Source organism: Heptranchias perlo, chromosome 26, assembly GCF_035084215.1.
Source record: "Heptranchias perlo isolate sHepPer1 chromosome 26, sHepPer1.hap1, whole genome shotgun sequence".
Taxonomy (NCBI): domain Eukaryota; kingdom Metazoa; phylum Chordata; class Chondrichthyes; order Hexanchiformes; family Hexanchidae; genus Heptranchias; species Heptranchias perlo.
In genome coordinates, this window is record NC_090350.1 from 29,029,865 (window position 1) to 29,052,999 (window position 23,135).

Below are 23,135 nucleotides of genomic sequence, written 5' to 3' on the forward strand. Positions count from 1 at the left end.
TTAGCTTTAGGAGAACTGCATTTGGAATTTAATAGTGAGTAAAGGAACCACTTACAGGTTTGAATATGGCTTCATAAGATTCATCATCGATTCCATCTCTCAATGGGAAATTTACAGCATAGTACTTGCCTTTGCCTGCACCTATATCCTGTGCAGCAAAAAGAAACGGCTCAAATCAGCTTCACACAAGTCAAACTTATAACTAAAGACGCATTTCCCCTAGATGTGCCTTCTATTAGTATATATGAAAAAATACATTTTAAAAGTTCATATTAACAAAGATGCAATGATACTCCATAACAGTGGCGTAACCAATGTTTTGTAAAAATTTATTACTTCTTTAGTCTGGTAATCTAGGTCCCTATTAATAAAACCCAAAGTGCTGTTAGCCTTTTTTAATGGCTTTATAGATCTATATTCTCACGCTTTCAGGGAATTATGTATTTGAACCATGAGGTTCATTCACATCCTTCAACATCTTTCCATTGAGTATACTCCCATTTTTCTTCACACTTACATGCACATTAAATTGCATCTTCCACCTGTCTGCCCTTTCCATTAACTTGTTTGCGTCATCCTGAAAGCTTTTGCAGTCCTCCTTGCTGTTTGTCAAATCCATTATTTTTTCAGCTAAATTTGACATTGTGCTCCCTATACCCAAGCCCACATCATGTATATATACAGTCCCCACCACTTGTACCTCCCACTCTTATGGCAGGCAACTGCCTATACCGGGCAATTAATGATAACCATTTTGCATCACCATAGGCGTCAATTACAAAGGTGTTGCTTAAAACATATTAAGCAGGCTGGCTGTTTTGGGTAATTCAAGAAGCTCTTTGCACCTCGTTAAAATTATTTTTAACAAACTTAATAATTAATTTTCTGTATCTACCATTTAATGGCTCGATCATTAAAAGTTATAAGTTGAAAGGAATAGATTAACTGTGAAGTTAGATTTCCTAGTCATCTGAAATCCTCTAAAATATCCTGATACCACTTGAGGAGGGGAGGAGAATTAAACAAAATAAACTGTATGTACTCATTTCACACAAATCACAATAAAAGAGGTGCTCAGTACACAATAACTGCCCATACTCCCACTTACAGGGCCAAGAACGGGCATTTTGACATGAATAGATCGGTTGATGCCACGCTTTTCAAGTCAGATATCTTAATTGTTTATTAAATATCTTTCAGTTTGTACTGCTAACTAGGTCTAAATGCTAATCATATTAGTTCAAATTGCGAGTAGAGGTATCACAAACCCAAAAATAGATATTTAACGGCATGAACAGGTTTATTTGTTTTCATTTCATTTGTGTTGTGATTTATGTACTTTGGGCACTAACCCTCTAAACCCATGTGTATGTATCTCTTTTATTTAAGTTTAGAAATTCCAGTTTCATCCTCCACTGCTTATCGTGGGAATATCGAGTCAACACCAATGTGCCCATTATAAGCAGCGAGGACTGTGCCGAGAACAAAAGAGGATGCACCACAGACCTCTGCAGTATACCACTTCCAACCCCTCTCCAATAAAAGCAACACCCATTTATCAAAACTCTGTTTTCTGTCCATCAGTCAAGTTTAGTTATAAGCCACTACATGTCCTCTTATGGGAGCACCTTCACCACAACATAGAATGCAGCGGTTCAAGACAGTGGCCCACCACTGCCTTCTCAAGGGCAACTCGGGATGGCAATAAATACAGACCTTGCCAGCGACGCCCACATACCGAGAATTAATAAAAAATACAATACAATTGAATTGTTCAAAGAAGTCTCTTGACATTATCGAATTAGTTCTGAAAATCCACATGCACTGCACCCATTGCATTCCCTTTATCTATCCGGTCACTTCAAAAGAAACAAACTTTGTCAAAAACAACTTGCCTTTAACAAATCTTCACTGGCTGTCCTTTATTAACCTACGAATTTTTAAATGTTCACACAAATTATGGATTCTAAGAGTTTGCCCACAACTGACATTAAATTAACTGATTTGTAGTTACTTGGTTTATCCATTACATTCGCAACTCTCCAGTCCCAAAGGAAAATTTGCATATTTAAGGTTAACTGAAAAATTGCAGCCTCTGCTATCGCCTCTCTTGACTTCTTTAAACAGCCTAGGGTGTAGGTTATCAGGACACAGTGACTTATCCACCCTTGCTGATTTTTTCAGAACCAGTTCCTTTTCCACAGCTCAGACAATCGTTTCATATCCTCCTCTGGCACTTTGACAGCACCTCCCAGCTCTGCGACCTCAACCATTGAGAAAGACGAGCAGCAATGTTATGGGAAATTGCCTCCAAGTCGCACGCTGTCCTCACTTGGACATATACTGCCATTCCTTCATATCCTCCTCTGACATGAGCGATGCTGGCATGGCCACATTTACTGCCCATCCATAGTTGCCCTGAGATGGTGGTGGTGCACTGTTCCCTTAAATCACTGCAGTCCTTGTAGGGATGGGGCTTCTACAATGGTGTCTGGTAGGAAATACAAGATTTTGACCCAGCAGCAATGAAGGAATGGCAATATATGTCCAAGTGAGGACAGCGTGCGACTTGGGAGGCGATTTCCCATAACATTGCTGCTTGTTTTTCTCAATAGTAGAGGTTGCAGAGCTGGGAGGTGTTGTCGAAGTATGTATGGTAATTTGCTGCAATGCATCCTGTAGATAGTACATGCTCAAGCAAGACTATTTCCTTTTATATTATCTGATCTTTTCTCCTATACCCTTTTAGCTCTTCTAAACTCCCTTTCACTTCCCTACTACACTTTCTATATTCCTCATGATTTTTAGTATTGTTAGCTCTAATTTTCTCAAATGCCTCCCCTTTCTCCTCGCTATCAGTGACAATCTTAAATTGATCTCCCATTGTCAACGACTCCCCAACCAGAGGAAATGGTAGTTTGTTATTCACCCCATCAAAACCCTTCGTAGTTTGAAAAACCTCTACATAATCTCCTCTTAGCCTTCTCTGTTCCAATGGAAATTGCTCCAGTATCTCAGATCTCTCCTCATTAATGTACTTTCCCCTCCCTGGCATAAAAATGCAAGCTATAGAGTATTCTTCCTCTTACCCGGAGATCTCCTGTACCAGGGAAATATTCACCATATTTATGGAATGAAACAGTCATCACCCTATCTGTTGTATAAAAAGCTTCTTCAACACCATCACCATGGTGAATATCAATATCGATGTACAGCACTCTCTGATGGTACCTTAACAAAGACAGAAAAAAAATTGTTTTGATTTGAAACACACAGAATTTAAGGTATGCTTCAATAAGGATATTAAAAACTAGCTCAGTGTCTTGATGGCTCAGTTGGCGAAGCCACCGTGCAACTGAGCCATACAGATTGCCACGTCCCAGGGTCAATTCTAAGTATGTATGTAGTGACATAGCTGATCGTAGGACCCGGGCGCAATTCAGCCACAGTTATCGTTCCCGATCACGATCTAGGTACTCCTGCTGGAAATTTAATATATCTGGATTCTGGTTGAAGACAAGATCAAGCTTGGTGGCGATTTCCCCATACTTGAATACTCTGCCAAAAGCCAGTCTCTAGGCTTAAACATGAGGTACACAGAGTGCTCGTGGAACAACCCCCAGTATAAGAACATAAGAAATAGGAGCTGGAGTAGGCCACACAGACCCTTGAGCCTGCTGCGCCATTCAATAAGATCATGGCTGAGCTTCTACCTCAACTCCACTTTCCCACCCTACCCCATGTCCCTTGATTCCCTTAATGTCCAAAAATCTATCAATCTCAGTCTTGAATATATTCAACAATGAGTCAATGCCTTCAGGTGAGGAGCGAAAAAAAATTGAAAAAGGAACAAGAATGTTTTACATTTTTTCCCGCAAAAGCTAGGTTCTCTCTCCCCCCACCCCTGAACATGGGCTGTAATTTTCAACATTAAGTTTCCTGCTACTTGTCGATCAGGACTGCCCCACCCATTGGCTTGCAGGGTTATCTGGAGCCAAGTAGTAAAAGTACCAGGTACCAAAAAAAGATAGAAATATCTGAATCCCCATTCTGTGCTTATTTAGCTGCCATCTGCCCAGGCAGCTGATGGACACTACAAATCTTGGCTGTTAATATACTAACAAGGGGATATCAGCCAGATTTCTACGCTGAGATTATCTAGTCACTAATGCAAAGAAGTGCAACTGTGTGGATGTTAAGCAAGAGCAGGTACAGGGAGAGTTGTGGTCCGTTAGGTTAAATAACCTACCAATAATCACTGCCTTAGGTGAGGTGTGTAAAGCTTTACCATAATGTGAGTCATGCTTTAACATAACATGAGAGCGAGAGAAGGGGGGAAGGGGAGAGCGAGAGCGAGAGGAGGGGAGGGGGGGGAAGGGGAGAGCGAGAGGAGGAGGGGAGGGGGGGGAAGGGGAGAGCGAGAGGAGGGGAAGGGGGGGGAAGGGGAGAGCGAGAGGAGGGGAAGGGGGGGGAAGGGGAGAGCGAGAGGAGGGGAAGGGGAAGGGGAGAGCGAGAGGAGGGGAGGGGGGAAGGGGAGAGCGAGAGGAGGGGAGGGGGAGAGCGAGAGGAGGGGAGGGGGGAGAGGGAGAGCGAGAGGAGGGGAGGGGGGGGAAGGGGAGAGCGAGAGGAGGGGAGGGGGGGGAAGGGGAGAGCGAGAGAAGGGGAGGGGGGGGAAGGGGAGAGCGAGAGAAGGGGAGGGGGGGGAAGGGGAGAGCGAGAGAAGGGGAGGGGGGGGAAGGAGAGAGCGAGAGAAGGGGAGGGGGGGGAAGGAGAGAGCGAGAGAAGGGGAGGGGGGGGAAGGAGAGAGCGAGAGAAGGGGAGGGGGAAGGAGAGAGCGAGAGAAGGGGAGGGGGAAGGAGAGAGCGAGAGAAGGGGAGGGGGAAGGAGAGAGCGAGAGAAGGGGAGGGGGAAGGAGAGAGCGAGAGAAGGGGAGGGGGAAGGAGAGAGCGAGAGAAGGGGAGGGGGAAGGAGAGAGCGAGAGAAGGGGAGGGGGAAGGAGAGAGCGAGAGAAGGGGAGGGGGAAGGAGAGAGCGAGAGAAGGGGAGGGGGAAGGAGAGAGCGAGAGAAGGGGAGGGGGAAGGAGAGCGAGAGAAGGGGAGGGGGAAGGAGAGAGCGAGAGAAGGGGAGGGGGAAGGAGAGAGCGAGAGAAGGGGAGGGGGAAGGAGAGAGCGAGAGAAGGGGAGGGGGAAGGAGAGAGCGAGAGAAGGGGAGGGGGAAGGAGAGAGCGAGAGAAGGGGAGGGGGAAGGAGAGAGCGAGAGAAGGGGAGGGGGAAGGAGAGAGCGAGAGAAGGGGAGGGGGAAGGAGAGAGCGAGAGAAGAGGAGGGGGAAGGAGAGAGCGAGAGAAGGGGAGGGGGAAGGAGAGAGCGAGAGAAGGGGAGGGGGAAGGAGAGAGCGAGAGAAGGGGAGGGGGAAGGAGAGAGCGAGAGAAGGGGAGGGGGAAGGAGAGAGCGAGAGAAGGGGAGGGGGAAGGAGAGAGCGAGAGAAGGGGAGGGGGAAGGAGAGAGCGAGAGAAGGGGTGGGGAAGGAGAGAGCGAGAGAAGGGGTGGGGAAGGAGAGAGCGAGTGAAGGGGGGGGGGGAGGAGGGAGCAAGAGAAGGGGAGGGGGGGGGGAAGGAGAGAGCGAGAAGTGGGGGGGGGGGAAGGAGAGAGCGAGAGAAGGGGGGGGGGGGAAGGAGAGAGCGAGAGGAGGGGAGGGGGGAAGGGGAGAGCGAGAGGAGGGGAGGGGGGAAGGGGAGAGCGAGAGGAGGGGAGGGGGGAAGGGGAGAGCGAGAGGAGGGGAGGGGGGGGGAAGGGGAGAGCGAGAGGAGGGGAGGGGGAAGGAGAGAGAGCGAGAGAAGGGGAGGGGGAAGGAGAGAGCGAGAGAAGGGGAGGGGGAAGGAGAGAGCGAGAGAAGGGGGGGGGGAAGGAGAGAGCGAGAGAAGTGGGGGGGGGGAAGGAGAGAGCGAGAGAAGGGGGGGGGGGGGAAGGAGAAAGCGAGAGAAGGGGTGGGGATGGAGAGAGCGAGAGAAGGGGTGGGGAAGGAGAAAGCGAGTGAAGGGGGGGGGGGGGAGGAGGGAGCAAGAGAAGGGGAGGGGGGGGAGGAGGGAGCAAGAGAAGGGGAGGGGGGGGGGAAGGAGAGAGCGAGAAGTGGGGGGGGGGGGAAGGAGAGAGCGAGAGAAGGGGGGGGGAAGGAGAGAGAGCGAGAGAAGGGGAGGGGGAAGGAAGGGGAGAGCGAGAGGAGGGGAGGGGGAAGGAGAGAGAGCGAGAGAAGGGGAGGGGGAAGGAGAGAGCGAGAGAAGGGGAGGGGGAAGGTGAGAGCGAGAGAAGGGGGGGGGGAAGGAGAGAGCGAGAGAAGTGGGGGGGGGGAAGGAGAGAGCGAGAGAAGGGGGGGGGGGGGAAGGAGAAAGCGAGAGAAGGGGTGGGGATGGAGAGAGCGAGAGAAGGGGTGGGGAAGGAGAAAGCGAGTGAAGGGGGGGGGGGGGAGGAGGGAGCAAGAGAAGGGGAGGGGGGGGGGAAGGAGAGAGCGAGAAGTGGGGGGGGGGGGAAGGAGAGAGCGAGAGAAGGGGGGGGGAAGGAGAGAGAGCGAGAGAAGGGGAGGGGGAAGGAGAGAGCGAGAGAAGGGGAGGGGGAAGGAGAGAGCGAGAGAAGGGGGGGGGAAGGAGAGAGCGAGAGAAGTGGGGGGGGGGGGAAGGAGAGAGCGAGAGAAGTGGGGGGGGGGGGAAGGAGAGAGCGAGAGAAGGGGGGGGGGGAAGGAGAAAGCGAGAGAAGGGGTGGGGATGGAGAGAGCGAGAGAAGGGGTGGGGAAGGAGAGAGCGAGTGAAGGGGTGGGGAAGGAGGGAGCAAGAGAAGGGGAGGGGGGGGGGGGAAGGAGAGAGCGAGAAGTGGGGGGGGGGGAAGGAGAGAGCGAGAGAAGGGGGGGGGGAAGGAGAGAGCGAGAGAAGGGGGGGGGGGAGAAGGGGAGAGCGAGAGGAGGGGAGGGGGGGGGAAGGGGAGAGCGAGAGGAGGGGAGGGGGAAGGAGAGAGAGCGAGAGAAGGGGAGGGGGAAGGAGAGAGCGAGAGAAGGGGAGGGGGAAGGAGAGAGCGAGAGAAGGGGGGGGGAAGGAGAGAGCGAGAGAAGTGGGGGGGGGGGGAAGGAGAGAGCGAGAGAAGGGGGGGGGGGGGGAGGAGAAAGCGAGAGAAGGGGTGGGGATGGAGAGAGCGAGAGAAGGGGTGGGGAAGGAGAGAGCGAGTGAAGGGGGGGGGGGGGAGGAGGGAGCAAGAGAAGGGGAGGGGGGGGGGGAAGGAGAGAGCGAGAAGTGGGGGGGGGGGGAAGGAGAGAGCGAGAGAAGGGGGGGGGGGAAGGAGAGAGCGAGAGAAGGGGGGGGGGGAAGGAGAGAGCGAGAGAAGGGGGGGGGGGGAAGGAGAAAGCGAGAGAAGGGGTGGGGAAGGAGAGAGCGAGAGAAGGGGTGGGGAAGGAGAGAGCGAGTGAAGGGGGGGGGAGGAGGGAGCAAGAGAAGGGGGGGGGGGGTGGGGGGGGGGAGGAGAGAGCGAGAAGTGGGGGGGGGGGGGGGTGGGGGGAGACACAGAGCCGGGGGAAGGAAGTCCTTAATTTGATGCTGAAGAAACCGAACCTGTGTTCTAAAAGAGTTATTGTAGGGTTAAAACTGTACAATGTGTTATAATATGCTTACTTCAGTAATTCGAGAATGGCCAAGACAATGTCATTTACGTAACAAAAGCCTGATGCCTCTGATTTCTTTGCATGATGAAGTCCACCAGCCCAGTTGACAGCAATGTCCGTTTGTTGTTTGTTCAGTTTAACAGCTCCAGCTGCAGAAAGTAGCAACTTGCAATCAAACCACAGTACATTTAATATGTTTGGGAAGTAGTATTTCTCAAATATGATAATTAATTTATAGTGACAACAACCTGCTTTTTCCCCTAGTTTTGACGCAATTTAATAATTAAACACGTTTGAAGACTAAAAACAAAAAAGGTTACATCATTAAAGGTACATGTTAATTGTATTAAAGGGTTTCAAGGATAATAATGGCACGTTATCAAGGGACTTCGACCGTGAAAACTCGCTAAGCTGGGCATTTGTATTCATGACATTTATGTACACCAGCAAGTTTGAACCACAAGAGAAATTGTGAGCCGGAAGGTCCCAGGTTCAATCCATGGTTAGTGCTGAGTTAGCCTATTATCAGCTGGGTTATCAGTATACGCTTTACAATTAGCCTTAGTGGGGTTGAAGAGAAGAGGGAGAGGATGCAGAATCATTGGCCAGAGTTTCTGCTCCTGATCACCTAAAGTGACTTCTGCTAAAATTGCTAGTGTGGTGTTGCAGTGGGGTGAGGATGGAGATCAGTTTTGATTTCCCACTATAGGTGAATAGCCTGCTTAGCCAGCTGACAATCTCAGATGAGTCTCCCACATAAATAATGCCCCTTGGCACTGGCAAGGAGTCAATACCTTCAGGGTAGGAGTGGAAAAAACTTGGCAGAGGAAAACAAAAAAGCAGTGCAATTTTCCCCACTGATTTCCAATTAAATGAATTTTCTATTCAATATTTTACAAAATTAAGATACCCTTTAAAAAAATTGTAAGTGTAATAATTGAAAATGAACTCTTTAAGGAACTTCTGGAAAACATCATAAAAAATGCAAACAAAGCACTGGGGTTCATTTTCAGAGGAACAGAATTGAAAAACAGAGAAGTTATGTAAAACTTATATAGAACCTTGGTTAGATCATACTTAAGAGTACTGTGCATAGTTCTGGTTACAAAAAGGATATAGAGGTACCGGAGAAAGAGCAAAAAAGATTTACAAAGATGATACCAGAACTGAGAGGTTATAACTAACAGCAAAGACTCTCTTTTCTCTAGGAAAGAGAAGGCTGAAGGGTGACCTAATAGAGGTCTTTAAAATTATGAAGGGGTTTGTTTGATAGGGTAGATGCAAAAGGTATTTCCATTTGTTGGGGAATCCAAAATTTAGGGTCATAAATATAAGATGGTCACTAATAAATCCAATAAAGAATTCAGGAGAAACTTCTTATCTCAGGGAGTGGTTAGAATATGGAACTTGCTACCACATGGAATAGTTGAGGCGAATAGCATAGATGCATTTAAGGGAGAAACGAATAGAAGGATATGCTGAAAGGATTAAACGAAGTAGGGTGGGAGGAGGCTCAAATGGAGCATAAACACCAGCATGGACCAGTTGGGGCAAATGGCCTGTGTCTGCGCTGTTAATTCTATGTAGTATCACTTACCAACTGAACCTCCAGTCGAGAGCTGGCAGAATTCAAACAGCCCATCAAATACAGGGCAGTCTTCACCCACGTTAACTAACAGAAAGCACAAGTTTTAAAATAAAATTTTACAAAAAGAAATGATTGCAAAAGATTACATTATTGCTAAGTGACAAATAGTAATATTTTATTAGACAAAATATCCTCCCAAGACATTTCCACTGAATTGCTACCGGTTTCCTGTTATTCTATTAGTATGGTCTATGTCTCATTTGTCCTGCCAAAATTTGTTAGCAGTTTGTCACTACCCATACAGACTTTACTATAGACAACTCGATGAGACCCTTTGCCAATCACTCCCCCAATGGCTTAATGGGTAAGGGCATAAGTCAGTGTAGTGCTAAGCCATACATAGAAGGATAGTTCCAGACTGTGCTGAGTTAGATGATCTCAGCCAGTGCAGCATTTGAGGTACACCCCTAGTAAGGGAGGAGAGGAAGAAAAGATAGGGGATTCCCTGATCCCCATCGCTTGCCAGTAAATCCCACTACGTGTGTGGGAATGCCAGGTGAGGACAGGATTGCTCAAATAGCCAGTTCATATTCATTTTCAAGCTCAGATATGAAGCCGAGGTATGGAACCATATCCCAAGAGTTAGTGCCTTCTGGAAGGGGAAAACTGGAATTTTGGAAACCCTTTGACAACATGGATGATCTTTCTGCAAAATGCCAAATCAAAGGATCTTAAAATCCTTTATAACTTAGTGACAGAACCATTGGTGCTTTCAGTATTCTTCCTTTCAAAGTCCATTGAAATGATTTGTTCACTGTATGCAACTAAAATACAACTATGCATAAAAAAGGGTTTCACCAAAAAGGTTGAATTTTGTTGATTACAAGACTTTAAAAAAAAACTGTTGTACTACACGTGCAACATGCAACAACGACCCTGCATTTCCCCCTAGAAAAGCATCGAACTGTTAGGATGATTAAGTAGCAGCCTCCACATGCAAATAGGATTTGATGGACAAAATGCCCAAGCACATCTTTGATATCCTCCAAAATTCTTTCAATATTGTATGTAAACCAGATTTTGTTGCTCGGTGCATAATGGAAGTTTCAAATAAAACAGATAGCAGTACCTCAGGCAACCACAGGACATGCAAAGATGGAAAGGTCTATTTTACCAAGATAAAAGGATCTCTGACTACTTCATATTAGACCCAATCCATGACACAGAAAAGGCATTACACAGAGGGTTACGGGTCTACAAGACCTCTTGAAATTGCAGAATTGTTCTCTTTTGTATTGGTCTCCCCTTTGGAAAGTAGCCCATGCAAAAACAGAGTAGACCAACAGTTACAAGTATTGCATTCTTACACAGGAAATGGACAAAAAAACACATCACAGTTGAGTAAATTAACAAGTTCATGTACAGCACTTCTGTACACCATTTCAATGCAAAATCCTTAAGCTAAACTCAACAAAAAATGGCAACGTACATCTTTGCATCTGCTTGCTGTATTCAGACATATTGTCTGGACGGATGGACCGCAGGAACTTGATGTAGTCATCACTGTGGTACTTTGTCATTTCTTCAGCTGAAGCTTTGTGTGGACGCTTTGGAAGAACAGAAAGGGAAATCTTTATGTTTCAATTACATTTCATACTTCTTGAAGCAGTGTCAATATTTCTATAGAACAGAAAGAATGCAGGACATTAGTTTTATATATTTAGAATTGAGAAATTCAGTGCTAAAATATCCAGCGTGCACCAGTATCCACATACACACACTTGTTATTTCACTGCCAGCACCCAAAGGCCCGGGTTCAATCTATAACATGCCCTCCTTGTTGCCAAAGTGGCCCTTTTTCATACGGGTGTTCCACAGAGAGGACTAACAAGAAACCCCGATTCGGTCCTCACCAATGCCTACAAATTTTTAAAAATTCATTTTAGGGACATAGGCATTGCAGACAAAGCTGTCATTTCATAGTAGGTACAGCACAGGAGGAGGCCATTCAGCCCTTTGTGACTGCTCTGGAAGAGCTATCCAATTAGTCCCATTTCCCATCTCTTTCCCCATAGTCCTGTAAATTTTTCCCTTTAAGTATTTATCCAATTCCCCTTTGAAAGTTACTATTGAATCTACTTCCACCACCCTTTCAGGCAGTGCATTACAGATCATTATAACTGCTGCATAAAAAAATGTTTGCTCATTCCGCCTCCAGCTCTTTTGCCGATCACCTTAAATCGGTATCCTCTGGTTACCGACCCTTCTGCCACCGGAAACAATTTCTCCTTATTTACTCTATCAAAACTGTTCATGATTTTGAAGACCTCTACCAAATCTCCCCTTAACCTTCCCTGTTCTAAAGAGAACAACCCCAGCTTCTCCAGTCACTCCACATAACTGAAGTTCCTCATCCCTGGTACCATTCTAGTAAATCTCTTCTGCAGCCTCTTGAAGGCCTTGACATTTTTCCTAAAGTGTGGTGCCCAGAATTATAGGGTTTATCTCTCTCTCTCTTTTTAAAACAGAGGTGTGACATTTGAAATCCTCCAGCACCGTCCCCATATCTAAGGAGGATTGGAAGATTGTGGCCAGAGCCTCTGCAATTTCCACCCTTAGTTCCCTCAGTAACCCAGGATGCATCCCATCTGGATCAGGTGACTTTCCTACTTTGAGTACTGCCAATCTTTTAAGCACCTCCTCTATTTTTATCCTATCCAATATCGCTACTACCTCCTCCTTTACTGCTACAACGGCAGCATCCTCTTCTCTAGTGAAGACTGATGCGAAGTATTCATTTAGTACCTCAGCCATGCCCTTTGCCTCCATAAGATGATCTTTTTTGTCCCTAATTGGTCCCACCCTTCCTCTGTTTATGTTATGTTTATAAAAGACTTTTGGGTTCCCTTTCATGTTAGTCGCTAATCTATTCTCATATTCTCTCTTTGCCCCTCATTCCCTTTTTTAGATCTTCTCTGTACTTTCTGGATTCAGCCTGGTTTTCTACTGTGTTATGAACCGTACATTGGTCATAAGCCTCCTTTTTCTGTTTCATTTTAATCTCTATATCTTTAGTCATCCAGGGAGCTCTAGCGTTGGATGCCCTTCCTTTCCCCCTCGTAGTGATGTGTCCACTCTATACCTGAACCAACTCCTCCTTGAAGGCCTCCCATTATTCAATTGCTGTTTTACCTGCCAATTTTTGATTCCAATCTACCTCATCAAGATCCCTTTTTACCTCAATGAAATTAGCCCTCCTCCAGTTACGTATTTTCACATTTGATTATTTCTTGTCCTTTAGCTAGTGAGACACAAGTGGAGACAGTTACAGGAAGAGAACTTTACTTCTAGTTTTTGTGCATGAGCAATGGAACAGGAGATCAACTATATTAAATAATATATTGTGTGGTTCATGGTACAAAGGTTCAGCTTTAAACGTCAGACGTGAGGCTGTTCGCTAATGACGGCACAGTATTCGGCTCCTTTTGCATTTCCTCAGATAATGAAGCAGTCCTTGCCTGCATGCAGCAAGACCTGGACAACATCCATGGACTGATAAGTGGCAAGTAACATTCGTGCCACACAGGTGTCTGGCAATGACCATCTCCTACAAAAGAGAGTGTAACTACCTCCCCTTCACCTTCAATTACATTGTCAAGTCCCCCACCATCAACATCCTGGAGATCACCTTTGACCAGAAACTGAACTGGACCAACCACATAAATTTCGTGGCTACTAGAGCAGGTCAGAGGTTGGATTTTCTGCAGCAGGTGACTCACCTCCTTACTCCCCAAAGCCTCTCCACCACAAAGCAGTGCGCTTGATTGGCACCCTGTCCACTGGCTTAAACATCCACTCCCTCCATCAGCATACTGCAGTTACAATGTGTACTATATGGGGTGCACTGCAGCGCCTCCCGAACCAGTGTCCTCCACCACCTAAAGATGCCTTTGAGAATGTGTTGGTGGGCAGCCTTCTTGAACCACTGCAGTCAGTGTGGTTCCAGTGCGTCCACAATGTTGTTAGGTAGGGAGTCCCAGCATTTTGACCTAGCAACAAAGGATACTGTGTTACTTGGAGGGGAACCTGGAGGTGATGGTGTTCCCATGCACCTGCTGCCCTTGTCCTTCTAGGTGGTGGAGGTCACAGTGAGGGTTGTGTTATCTTGTGGCTCCTGTTTTAGTTCCAGATAATTATGAATATATGAATAATATTTGTAGCACTACTGCTGTGGGCTAACTGCTAATTATTATTGCTGTCAGGAAGAGAACAAAGTTCAGGGCCTAGGGAAAGTTTGAATGGATTAGACATTGTAAGGCTGGGTGACAATAGGTCAGGGAACTGGCCACAAGGCAGCAAGATTTCTGCTGAAATAAAGACCGGAAATTGTGCCTAATGCAGTTTTCATTGAGACTTGTAACCTTACAATAAACTCATAACTCACCTGAGCAGAAAAAGTGTATTCACACCTTTAATTCCAAAAAATTTCCATCATAGTTGCTACACAGAATACTCCAAAAAGACCCAAGTAGGATCAGGTCAGTAGGCCAAACACTGCCTGCTAGCTCACTTTACTTTGCAGCCCAATTATATTTCTGAAATCTTCAGAAGTAAAGAAAATCAGAAAATCTCAACCATTTAATTGTTGCAGGAACAGAAACTAAAAATTGCCAAGAATGAGATTTTGCCAGGTATAAAAATAGAAGCTGCCTAATTGTCACAAGCTGCAAACGGAGGAATATTATGCTTGCAGCCTGGGAAAGGTCAGCAGGAAAAGCCAGGTAAATACTGCAACCAATGGATGCTTAGTAGAACCCTAGTCTCACAGAAAGGACTAGGCCTCTTCAGAGGAAAGTTATTACAGAATTTCAAAGATAAAACAGGTACGTTTGTGGCAAAGTTTAATTTTTCCTTTGTGTTCATGTAACAACGATTTTGTTTTTGTAAAGTCAGTGGCTCAAAAAGCAACATAACAGCCAAAATTTGAGCAATCTGATTAGTCGAAATTGCTGCTCTCGAATGAAGACTTTGGAAAAAAGTGAGTGATTTGATTACACGGTTTTGCTAGTTACTATTGCCATCTGCCTCGTGAATGGAACTGCTTTGGATTGGACCACATTTAATCAATTGTACACAAATCAATCTGCACGATTAGTTTGACAGACAGTGATTATTTGAGCCAATAATGATTTTTTAAAACCCTACAAATGCACACTAGACACAAGACTTAATTATATAGGTTAATCAGGTGCTTGTCACTTACAAAGGTTAGATATTTACTTACCTTGCATAGGCATACATATGCCTAGTTTCATTTTACCCCTATGCAGCTGTACTCCCACTGTAGCCTAGAACCTGTTGAAGACTGCATTATGACCCATAAGGTTGTGATGACCACATTTACCCTAAATTAGCTGTGTAGCTTTTATCTTTGCATTGAATGTGATAAGTAAAAAACACAAACCACACACACAAATAAAACAATTCAGTCAATACTTAATGATACTTACATAGATTTCCATTTTTCTGTATAAGCCATAGTTTAGCAGCAGGTTATGGGTCATTCGAATTCTATGTGGTTTCATTGGATGACCCTGTCCATAGTAGTAATTCCCAACATCACCTGTATTTAACAAATGGAAAAATATGACACTGTCTATGCACACTTGTTATATACTATAGATGGCATCTGCAGACTCGTGAGATACAATTAATATACCAAAAACAGGCTGACCTGATTACTCAAAAGCAAAGTTACAAGAGAGTTATCCTATATGTCATATAGTTCAGTTATACCACAAGGATAATGTAAACTGTATTATGTGGATTAGTTTTTGTGATGTCACCACGAGCCACCGAGTCTAATCCCATTCTCCTACATGCTCTCCACACCCGTTAATGTTTCTCTTTCATGTAACTCTCCAATTCTCTTTTAAAAAGCTATGTACTTTGCAGCACATCATTCCACATTCTAACTAATATTTGTCAAGACATTTTGCCAACCTACATTTTAATTTGTTATAGGATTCCTAAATGTGTGCTTCTCTTGTTACTGTCTTACCAAGCAGAGGAAACAATTCACCACCATTTACCTTAACATAGCCGTGGAGAGGGTACAGAGGAAATTTACCAGAATGTTCAGTTACATGGAGAGACTAGAGAAGCTGGGATTGTTCTCCTTAGAGCAGAGATGGTTAAAGGGAGAATTCATAGAGGTGTTCGCAATTATGAGGTGTTTTGATAGGAGTGAATAAGGAGAAACTGGTTCCACTGGCAGGAGGATCAGTAACCAGAGGACACAGATTTAAGATAATTGGCAAAAGAATCAGAGTGGAGATAAGTTTTTTGTTTACACAGCGAGTTATGATCTGGAATGCACTGTCAGAAAGGGTGACGGAAGCAGATTCAATAGTAAGTTTCAACACACACACACACACGAAAAGGAAAAAATTGCAGGGCTATGGGGAAAGAGCAGAGAAGTGGGACTAATTGGATAGCTTTCAACGAGTCGGCACAGGCACGATGGGCCAAATGGCCTCCTTGTGTGCAGCAAGATTCTATGATCATAACACTTCATAATCTTAAAGACCTTCTCAGCTCTGAAGAAAATTATAACTTCTGAAGGCTCTCTTCAAAACTGTAACTCATTATCCCTGGTAACATCCAGTGAATCTATGCTGCAATTTTTGTATTGCTTTTAGCTTTCCTATAATGGGGTGCCCAAAACTGCTCACAATACTCCAACTTTGGCCAACCTGAGCTCTTGTATAAATGAAACATATCCTCCTTGATCTTGTATTCTGTGGCTCTAGATACAAAACCAAGGATTCTGTTTGCCTTTTTTAAACCACCTTCTCCACTTCTGCTGCCACCTTTTATGACCCGTGTGTCTGCACACGATGGTCGCTATACTCCATTTACCACCTTGGGTGGGAAAGTAAGCTGTGAGGAGCACACAAAGAGTCTGCAAAGAGATAAAGACAGGTTAAGTGAGTGGGCAAGAAGGTGGCAGGTGGAGTATAATGTGGAGAAAAGTGAGGTTATTCACTCTGGCAGGAAGAATAGAAAAACAAAATATATTTTAAATGGTGAGATGCTATTAAATGTTGGTGTTGAGATGGATTTGGATGTCCTTGTACCCGAAACACAGAAAGTTAACATGCAGGTGTACAGCAAGTAATTAGAAAGGCAAATGGCATGTTTGCCTTTATTGCAAGGTGCAGTACGAGGGTAAGGAAGTCTTGCTGCAATTGTACAGGGGCTTGGTGAGACCACACCTGGAGTACTGTGTACAGTTTTGGTCTCCTTATCTAAGGAAGGATATACTTGCCCTAGATGCAGTGCAACAAAGGTTCACTAGATTGATTCCTGGGATGAGAGGGTTGACCTATGAGGAGAGATTGAGTAGAATGGGTCTATATTCTCTGGAGTTTAGAAGAATGAGAGGTGATCTCATTGAAACATATAAGATTCTGAGAGGACTTGACAGGGTAGATGCTGTTTCCCCTCGCTGTAGAGTCTAGAACTAGGGGGCATAGTCTCAGGTAAGGGGTGGGACATTTAGGACTGAGATGAGGAGGAGGAACTTCTTCACTCAGGGGGTTGTGAACCTTTAGAATTCTCTACCACAGAGGGCTGTGGATGCTCAGTTGCCGAGTATATTCAAGACCGAGATCGATAGATTTTTGGACACTAAGGGAATCAAGGGATATGGGGATCAGCGGGAAAGAGGAATTGAGGTTGAAGATCAGCCATGATCTTATTGAAAGGCAGAGCAGGCTCGAGGGGCCGTATGGCCTACTCCTGCTCCTATTTCTTATGGTACTGTTTAAGGTGTATTTCCTTTTCCTATTCTTACTTTACATTTTCTACATCCAACTGCAATTGCTACCTATCTGCCCATCCTCCTAGCCTATCTATGTCATTCTGCAGTCTTTCACAATCCTTATCACAAATTGCCACATGCTCCAATTTGGTGTTATCAATTTCTGATAGTTAACTAAATTCCCAAATTCAGAACATGCATGTATGCACATAGTAAATAAAAAAGCAACCCCACCACAGACCCCTATAAAACATCACACTCCACATTGTTCCTGAATAAGGAACTTCCATTTACCTGTGACTTTCTGCCCTTTAACCATCTCTCTATCCATATGGCCACATTCCATGTGACATTACCTTTGCCACGTCTCTTATGTGGTACCTTACCAAATGCTTTTTGAAAATCCACATAAACCACATCCATTGCATAATATATCAACGGGATAGGATCAAGTGCACTTAAAAAGCATTTTGGTTTTATCTTTGCGGTTTATAAAGTCAACTGAATCCTTGATGCATTAACAACTTGTTATTTGCTCCAAGGTATTTTTTTCCTCTGTCAATTTTCTCAACTGATTCCTTGCTGCACTATTGCCCAGGCCATTTCATTTTCAACATAGAATGGCTACAGGAGTTTTATGAATTCTGCCCTGGGCTGGTCTGGGATCCAGGAATTTGTCACTAGCAACATATAATAGCATTTAATTGCCTTCTTTAATTAGCAATAGCATTTGGACAGATTGCTAATGATTCAGTATGAGAAGCAAAAAAAACCCAGAAAAATGGACTTCTGTAATGTCGTCTCCTCTCTTTCTTTCGCCCAAACAAACACAAAGATTCAGTATTTAATATGCAAGTCTAAAATCACTGGGGCTGAGGGCAGTTTGCTACCATTTCAATCAGGTAACAAACCTCAAAATAAGAAAGCACACTCAAACCATCAAGCCTATTGCTTGCACAGACCAAGTACAATCTACCCAATCATCGAGCCTACTATAATTATTACTCCAAAACTTCTCTGACCCCCCAAAGTTATTTAAAAACTCCAGGATATCTAGCCATCCACACGATGGGCCGAAGGGCCTCTATCCGTGCTGTATAACTCTATCTCGTCGTACACAGCAGCACCACATCCTGTGCATCTCAGAATATTTACTGAGCCCCTATCAGCATAGGTTTACACCCTCCCCTCAAGTTTCTCTCCTTTCCTGAAGTGGGGTATGGTACCACAGACACCAGTAGTCCTGATATCTCTCTCAAATGCCCAATCACATGAGTGTTAGCAGGCTATTCAACTAAAGGCATCACAGCCAAGAACAACTTTGTTCTCACCCAATGTCCTATCACATTCACTTTTCAGTAAGAGTCACTGGCGACTAATCAGGTTTGGGAACCCTCTGATTTTTCCTCTCTAGTCCTGAGGTGCTGAGACTAATTTTAGGACCCCAACTGACACAGTTGTACGGCAAGCAGTGCCTTTACTCACTAGGCCATCCTGTGAATTCCTACTTTTACAATCGTCTAAACTCTGACTACACTGCCAACTAGGGCTGATCGTATTTGCAAACTTCCAAATTAAATACTCTCAAAATGTTACTGTGTTTCTTTTCAGTTAACAGATGACTCCAGGATGGTCATGAATAACCTATAGTAAAGCAGTAGCAAAATCCCCAGGAAAATCAGTATTGAATCCAAGACTGAAGCTAGATGTCTAAAAACAGCTAAAAATTGACTACTTCACTAAAGCAGAGAGGAATTCAGTATTATTCACCCATCTCCAAAACAAGCAGATGGAAAATCAGCCATTTTCAAGATTACGGCTAAAATTTAAGAATGCATATAACCTTTTGAATTCATGCATCTTTAAGCCATTCTGTCTCACAATGATTCATCCTAACCAATGACAGGCTTCAATAAAAAGTTTGAACGCACACAACAGGACCCACCTTGTACTGAACCTTTTGGCTAAGTTCCCAAGGGTAAATATGCCAGTGACATTTTCAGTACATTAGACCATTCTCCTACTGCAATATTAGTTGGGCACCTGAAATGAAGAATGCACTACAAAATGTCATCCATTTAGGTTGTGTTTTCTTTAAAAAATTCAATTTTATTGCAACTACAAAGTATCTCGCAAGATGCTGAAAGTGGCGTACAACCTTTAAGAGTAAGGGGCTGGATACAAGTGCCACAATGCAAGTGGGCTGCGAATAATTAAAGAAAAATGCAAGTTCCCACATATACAAAATATTCCATAAAAATTCACACCTCCTCTGCAAAAATTGGCTGGCTACCTGCACCTCATTCAGCTTTTTGCGTACTTCCCAGTCAGACCCAACATCCCACTGACATCCATCGTCACTCACTCCGTCTCCACTACCTTTTCCTCCGCTGCTGCTCCCACTTCCTTGTCCACCCCACTACCGCTTCACATTTTAAATATTTGAAAGCTTCAGCCTCAGCATTTTAAACGTTCTGGGATTAGTAAAGGCTCTTTGTCGTTGGTCTTTTCCAGTCCTCCAGACTTGGGAAAATTTAAAGGACTGAAGTGGAACAGAAGTAAAAATCAGTGTTACATGCAACTGTGTAAAGAAAAGAACTGATGTGGGCTTAGCAGGACAAATAAAAGGAGCTTGGACATCGCCCAGATGAACAAGTTTAAAAAACCTCCATATTTTTTTCTTTTTCTTCCTTTCTTTCCTGTTGGTGGCAACTCACATTGCATTACACAGGTGACAGTAAACCCTTGGCTACTCACCCAATGAATTCACCCTTCATGTAGATAGAGTCTAACCATCTTCCCATGACATTCAATGGCATTACCATCGCTGAATCCCCCACCATCAACATCCTAGGGGTCACCATTGACCAGAAACTTAACTGGACTAGCCATATAAATAGTGTGGCTACAAGAGCAGGTCAGAGGCTGGGTATTCTGCAGCGAGTGACTCACCTCCTGATTCCCCAAAGCCTTTCCACCACCTACAAGGCACAAATCAGGAGGGTGATGGAATACTCTCCACTTGCCTGGGTGAGTGCAGCTCCAACACTCAAGAAGCTCGACACCATCCAGGACAAAGCAGCCCGCTTGATTGGCACCCCATCCACCACCCTAAACACCCTAAGAGGCAGTAGCAACATGGATGCAGAATTGGCTAAGTGACAGGAAACAGAGAGTAGTGGTGAATGGTTGTTCTTCGGACTGGAGGGAGGTGCACAGTGGTGTTCCCCAGGGGTTGGTGCTGGGACCACTGCTTTTCTTGATATATATTAATGACTTGGACTTGGGTGTACAGGACACAATTTCAAAATTGCAGATGACACAAAACTTGGAAGGGTAGTAAACAGTGAGGAGGATAGTGATAGACTTCAAGAGAACATGGACAGGCTGGTGGCATGGGCAGACAAGTGGCAGATGAAATTTAACGCAGAAAAATGTGAAGTGATACATTTCTGTAGGAAGAACAAGAAGAGGCAATATAAACTAGACGGCACAACTCTAAAAGAGGTACAGGAACAGAGAGATCTGGCGGCATATGTGCACAAATCGTTGAAGGTGGCAGGGCAGGTTGAGAAAGCGGTTAAATAAGCATACGGGATCCTGGGCTTTATAAACAGAGGCATAGAGTACAAAAGTATGGAAGTCATGATGAACCTTTATTAAAACACTGGTTCGGCCACAACTGGAGCATTGTGTCCAGTTCTGGGCACCACACTTTAGGAAAGATGTGAAGGCCTTAGAGAGGGTGCAAAAGATATTTATTAGAATGATTCCAGGGATGAGGGGCTTTAGTTACGTGGATAGACTGGAGAAACTGGGGTTGTTCTCCTTGGAACAGAGATAGTTGTGAGGAGATTTGATAGAGGTATTCAAAATCATGAAGAATTTAGACAGAGTAGATAGAAACTGTTCCCATTGGCAGAAGGGTCAAGAACCGGAGGACATAGATGTAAGGTAGTTGGCAAAAGAACCAAAGGTGACATGAGGAAAAGCTTTTTTACACAGCGAGTGGTTAGGATCTGGAATGCACTGCCCGAGGAGGTGGTGCAGGCAGATTCAATCATGGCCTTCAAAAGGGAACTGGATAAGTACTTGAAAGGAAAAAATTTGCAGGGCTACGGGGATAGGGCAGGGGAGTGGGACCAACTGGATTGCTCTTGCATAGAGCCGGCGTGGACTCGATGGGCCAAATGGCCTTCTTCCATGCTGTAACCTTTCTATGATTCTATTTAAAGAACATCTGCCTTCAATATGGTGGGGAAAAAAATCCATGTACAACAGCTTCCCATAAGCCAGCCAGCCACCTGTTTGTCTACATGTCCAAGTTCAGCATTATGTGCCAGGCTTAAATGCCATCATCACCTGCTTAATCCATCTCATCATGAGAGGGACTTTGGCATAAGGCTGCCTCTCCCGCCAAGGGACTGGGTGAAGGTGGAGTACCATGGAGTCTGCCCTCCCTGCAACCACTTCCGCTTTTGCCACAAATGCTCCTCAGTTTGGTGATTGGAACTCAGATGTGCCAAAGGAACTCATTCCATTACATGCCTAGGAGTTCTGAACCATGAAGGATAACCATCTGGACACATATTATATGCCATAAACTTAATTTGCATTGGGACTTGGGTATCATTGAAGGAGGACAAAAAAAAGCTGTGTCTAAGTTAAGGGTGGCCCACCAGAACTCAGGCTCTGATATGGACCAACTGGGGCACAAGCTCCTTGCATCTTTCATTCAATACCCTGGGGGCAAATATTGTTTTGCCACTGGTCAAGATCAACTAACTCAACACAGACCACAAAGCAGCTTTGGACCTTTCTTAGTTTGTGTGGCTCAGTTTACATCACACAGCACATTGTCTCATATCATGATAACAATCCTTGGAAGAAAAAGGAAAATCTTTATTTTAGTGTTCTTCGGAAAAATATTTTTAAAGTCTCATCAACTTCAAAAAATCCACAACTTCCAAGAAAGCCCCCCCCCCCGAACTCAATATCAAACAGCAACAAGAGTATGCAGCAATGGTGAAATTCACACACCTCATGAAAGCTTCTATTGAACAGAAATACACTTCATTCTCATCAAGAATGAAATAATTTTGCATTTGGAGGGTACTACAGCTTTGAACTCTGGTCTGTCAATCCAGTCACATTTTGGGGCATCTGCTCTGACTGCAGTTTTCAGAGACACATTCCAAACCCAGTGTATTGCCATGGAGGGGGGGGGGGGGGATATTGGGGAGATGAGTGCAGGTGGGTGGTCTTTGTAAGGTATCTGATCTTCCACAAAAATATCAAATATCATAAATTAAACATTTAAAAGAATGATGATTTAGAAAGTTTCTCTTTTTTTTAAATAAAAAAGGGGGGAGGGGGAAGCTGAACACAGGCACAGCCTCATTTCAGCACCTTCTCGCTCACAGGCCCAGATTTCAGCCCCCCCGGGGACAAAAACAATGCAACTCGTTACCCAAAACCCATTCAAAATGTGGTCAAACGGAGCTTCAATCTGTGCCGTACACCGACATTTACGTTCACTGCCGTGCAATCAAGCTTTCCGCCCACAGCAGGCCAATTCTTCGCCTTACCATCATAATAATAGCAAACTTTCTTCTTCGTCCCACCCTGCGTGAACGCCATTTTACCTCCCGGTATCGCTAGAGAGAGAGCGGCAGAGGGAGGAAAAAAAAAAAAATTTTTTTTGCACCAATAATTTGCAACCTAGCTCTATGGTGGCGACATGGCGACGTCACAGTGATTGACGGAAGACAGGCCAATAGGAAAGTCGCATGTCCCCACGGCCAAGGGGAAAACACTATGACGTCATTCCCCTGGTAACAAATAGCAAACAAGATAGGCGGGACGACTGGGTGAACAAGTTAGGTTGACCGGGCCTCACTGCTCAACCCAGGTGCCTGGGCTTTACCATCATTTTCCAAGAAAGGGGGTCTGGGGCATAGCATTGATGCATTGTAGAACATTTTAAGAGGGGTTAGCTTTTAAAAGGAACGTAAGCACTAAAATAATTCAACTGGCCTTGGTATGCATTCATCAGACGTGTATAGATATCAGTAACTTTATAG

The 23,135-nt window shown here is 44.9% G+C and overlaps 1 protein-coding gene across 1 annotated transcript in view; it reads right to left on the minus strand.

The window, feature by feature from the left end:
* The window catches only part of hdac1 (histone deacetylase 1), a 35,151-nt gene extending 12,405 nt beyond the window's left edge, over positions 1–22,746 (minus strand). Inside the window, exons 1-7 of the mRNA XM_068006650.1 lie at positions 22,641–22,746; positions 14,738–14,850; positions 10,717–10,834; positions 9,237–9,311; positions 7,650–7,788; positions 3,090–3,231; positions 56–148 (exon numbers count right to left, since the gene is read on the minus strand). Coding sequence (XP_067862751.1) covers positions 56–148; positions 3,090–3,231; positions 7,650–7,788; positions 9,237–9,311; positions 10,717–10,834; positions 14,738–14,850; positions 22,641–22,692 — 732 coding nt within the window. The 5' untranslated portion in view covers positions 22,693–22,746. The remainder of the gene's footprint in view (positions 1–55; positions 149–3,089; positions 3,232–7,649; positions 7,789–9,236; positions 9,312–10,716; positions 10,835–14,737; positions 14,851–22,640) is intronic.
* Positions 22,747–23,135: the final 389 nt, after the last annotated feature.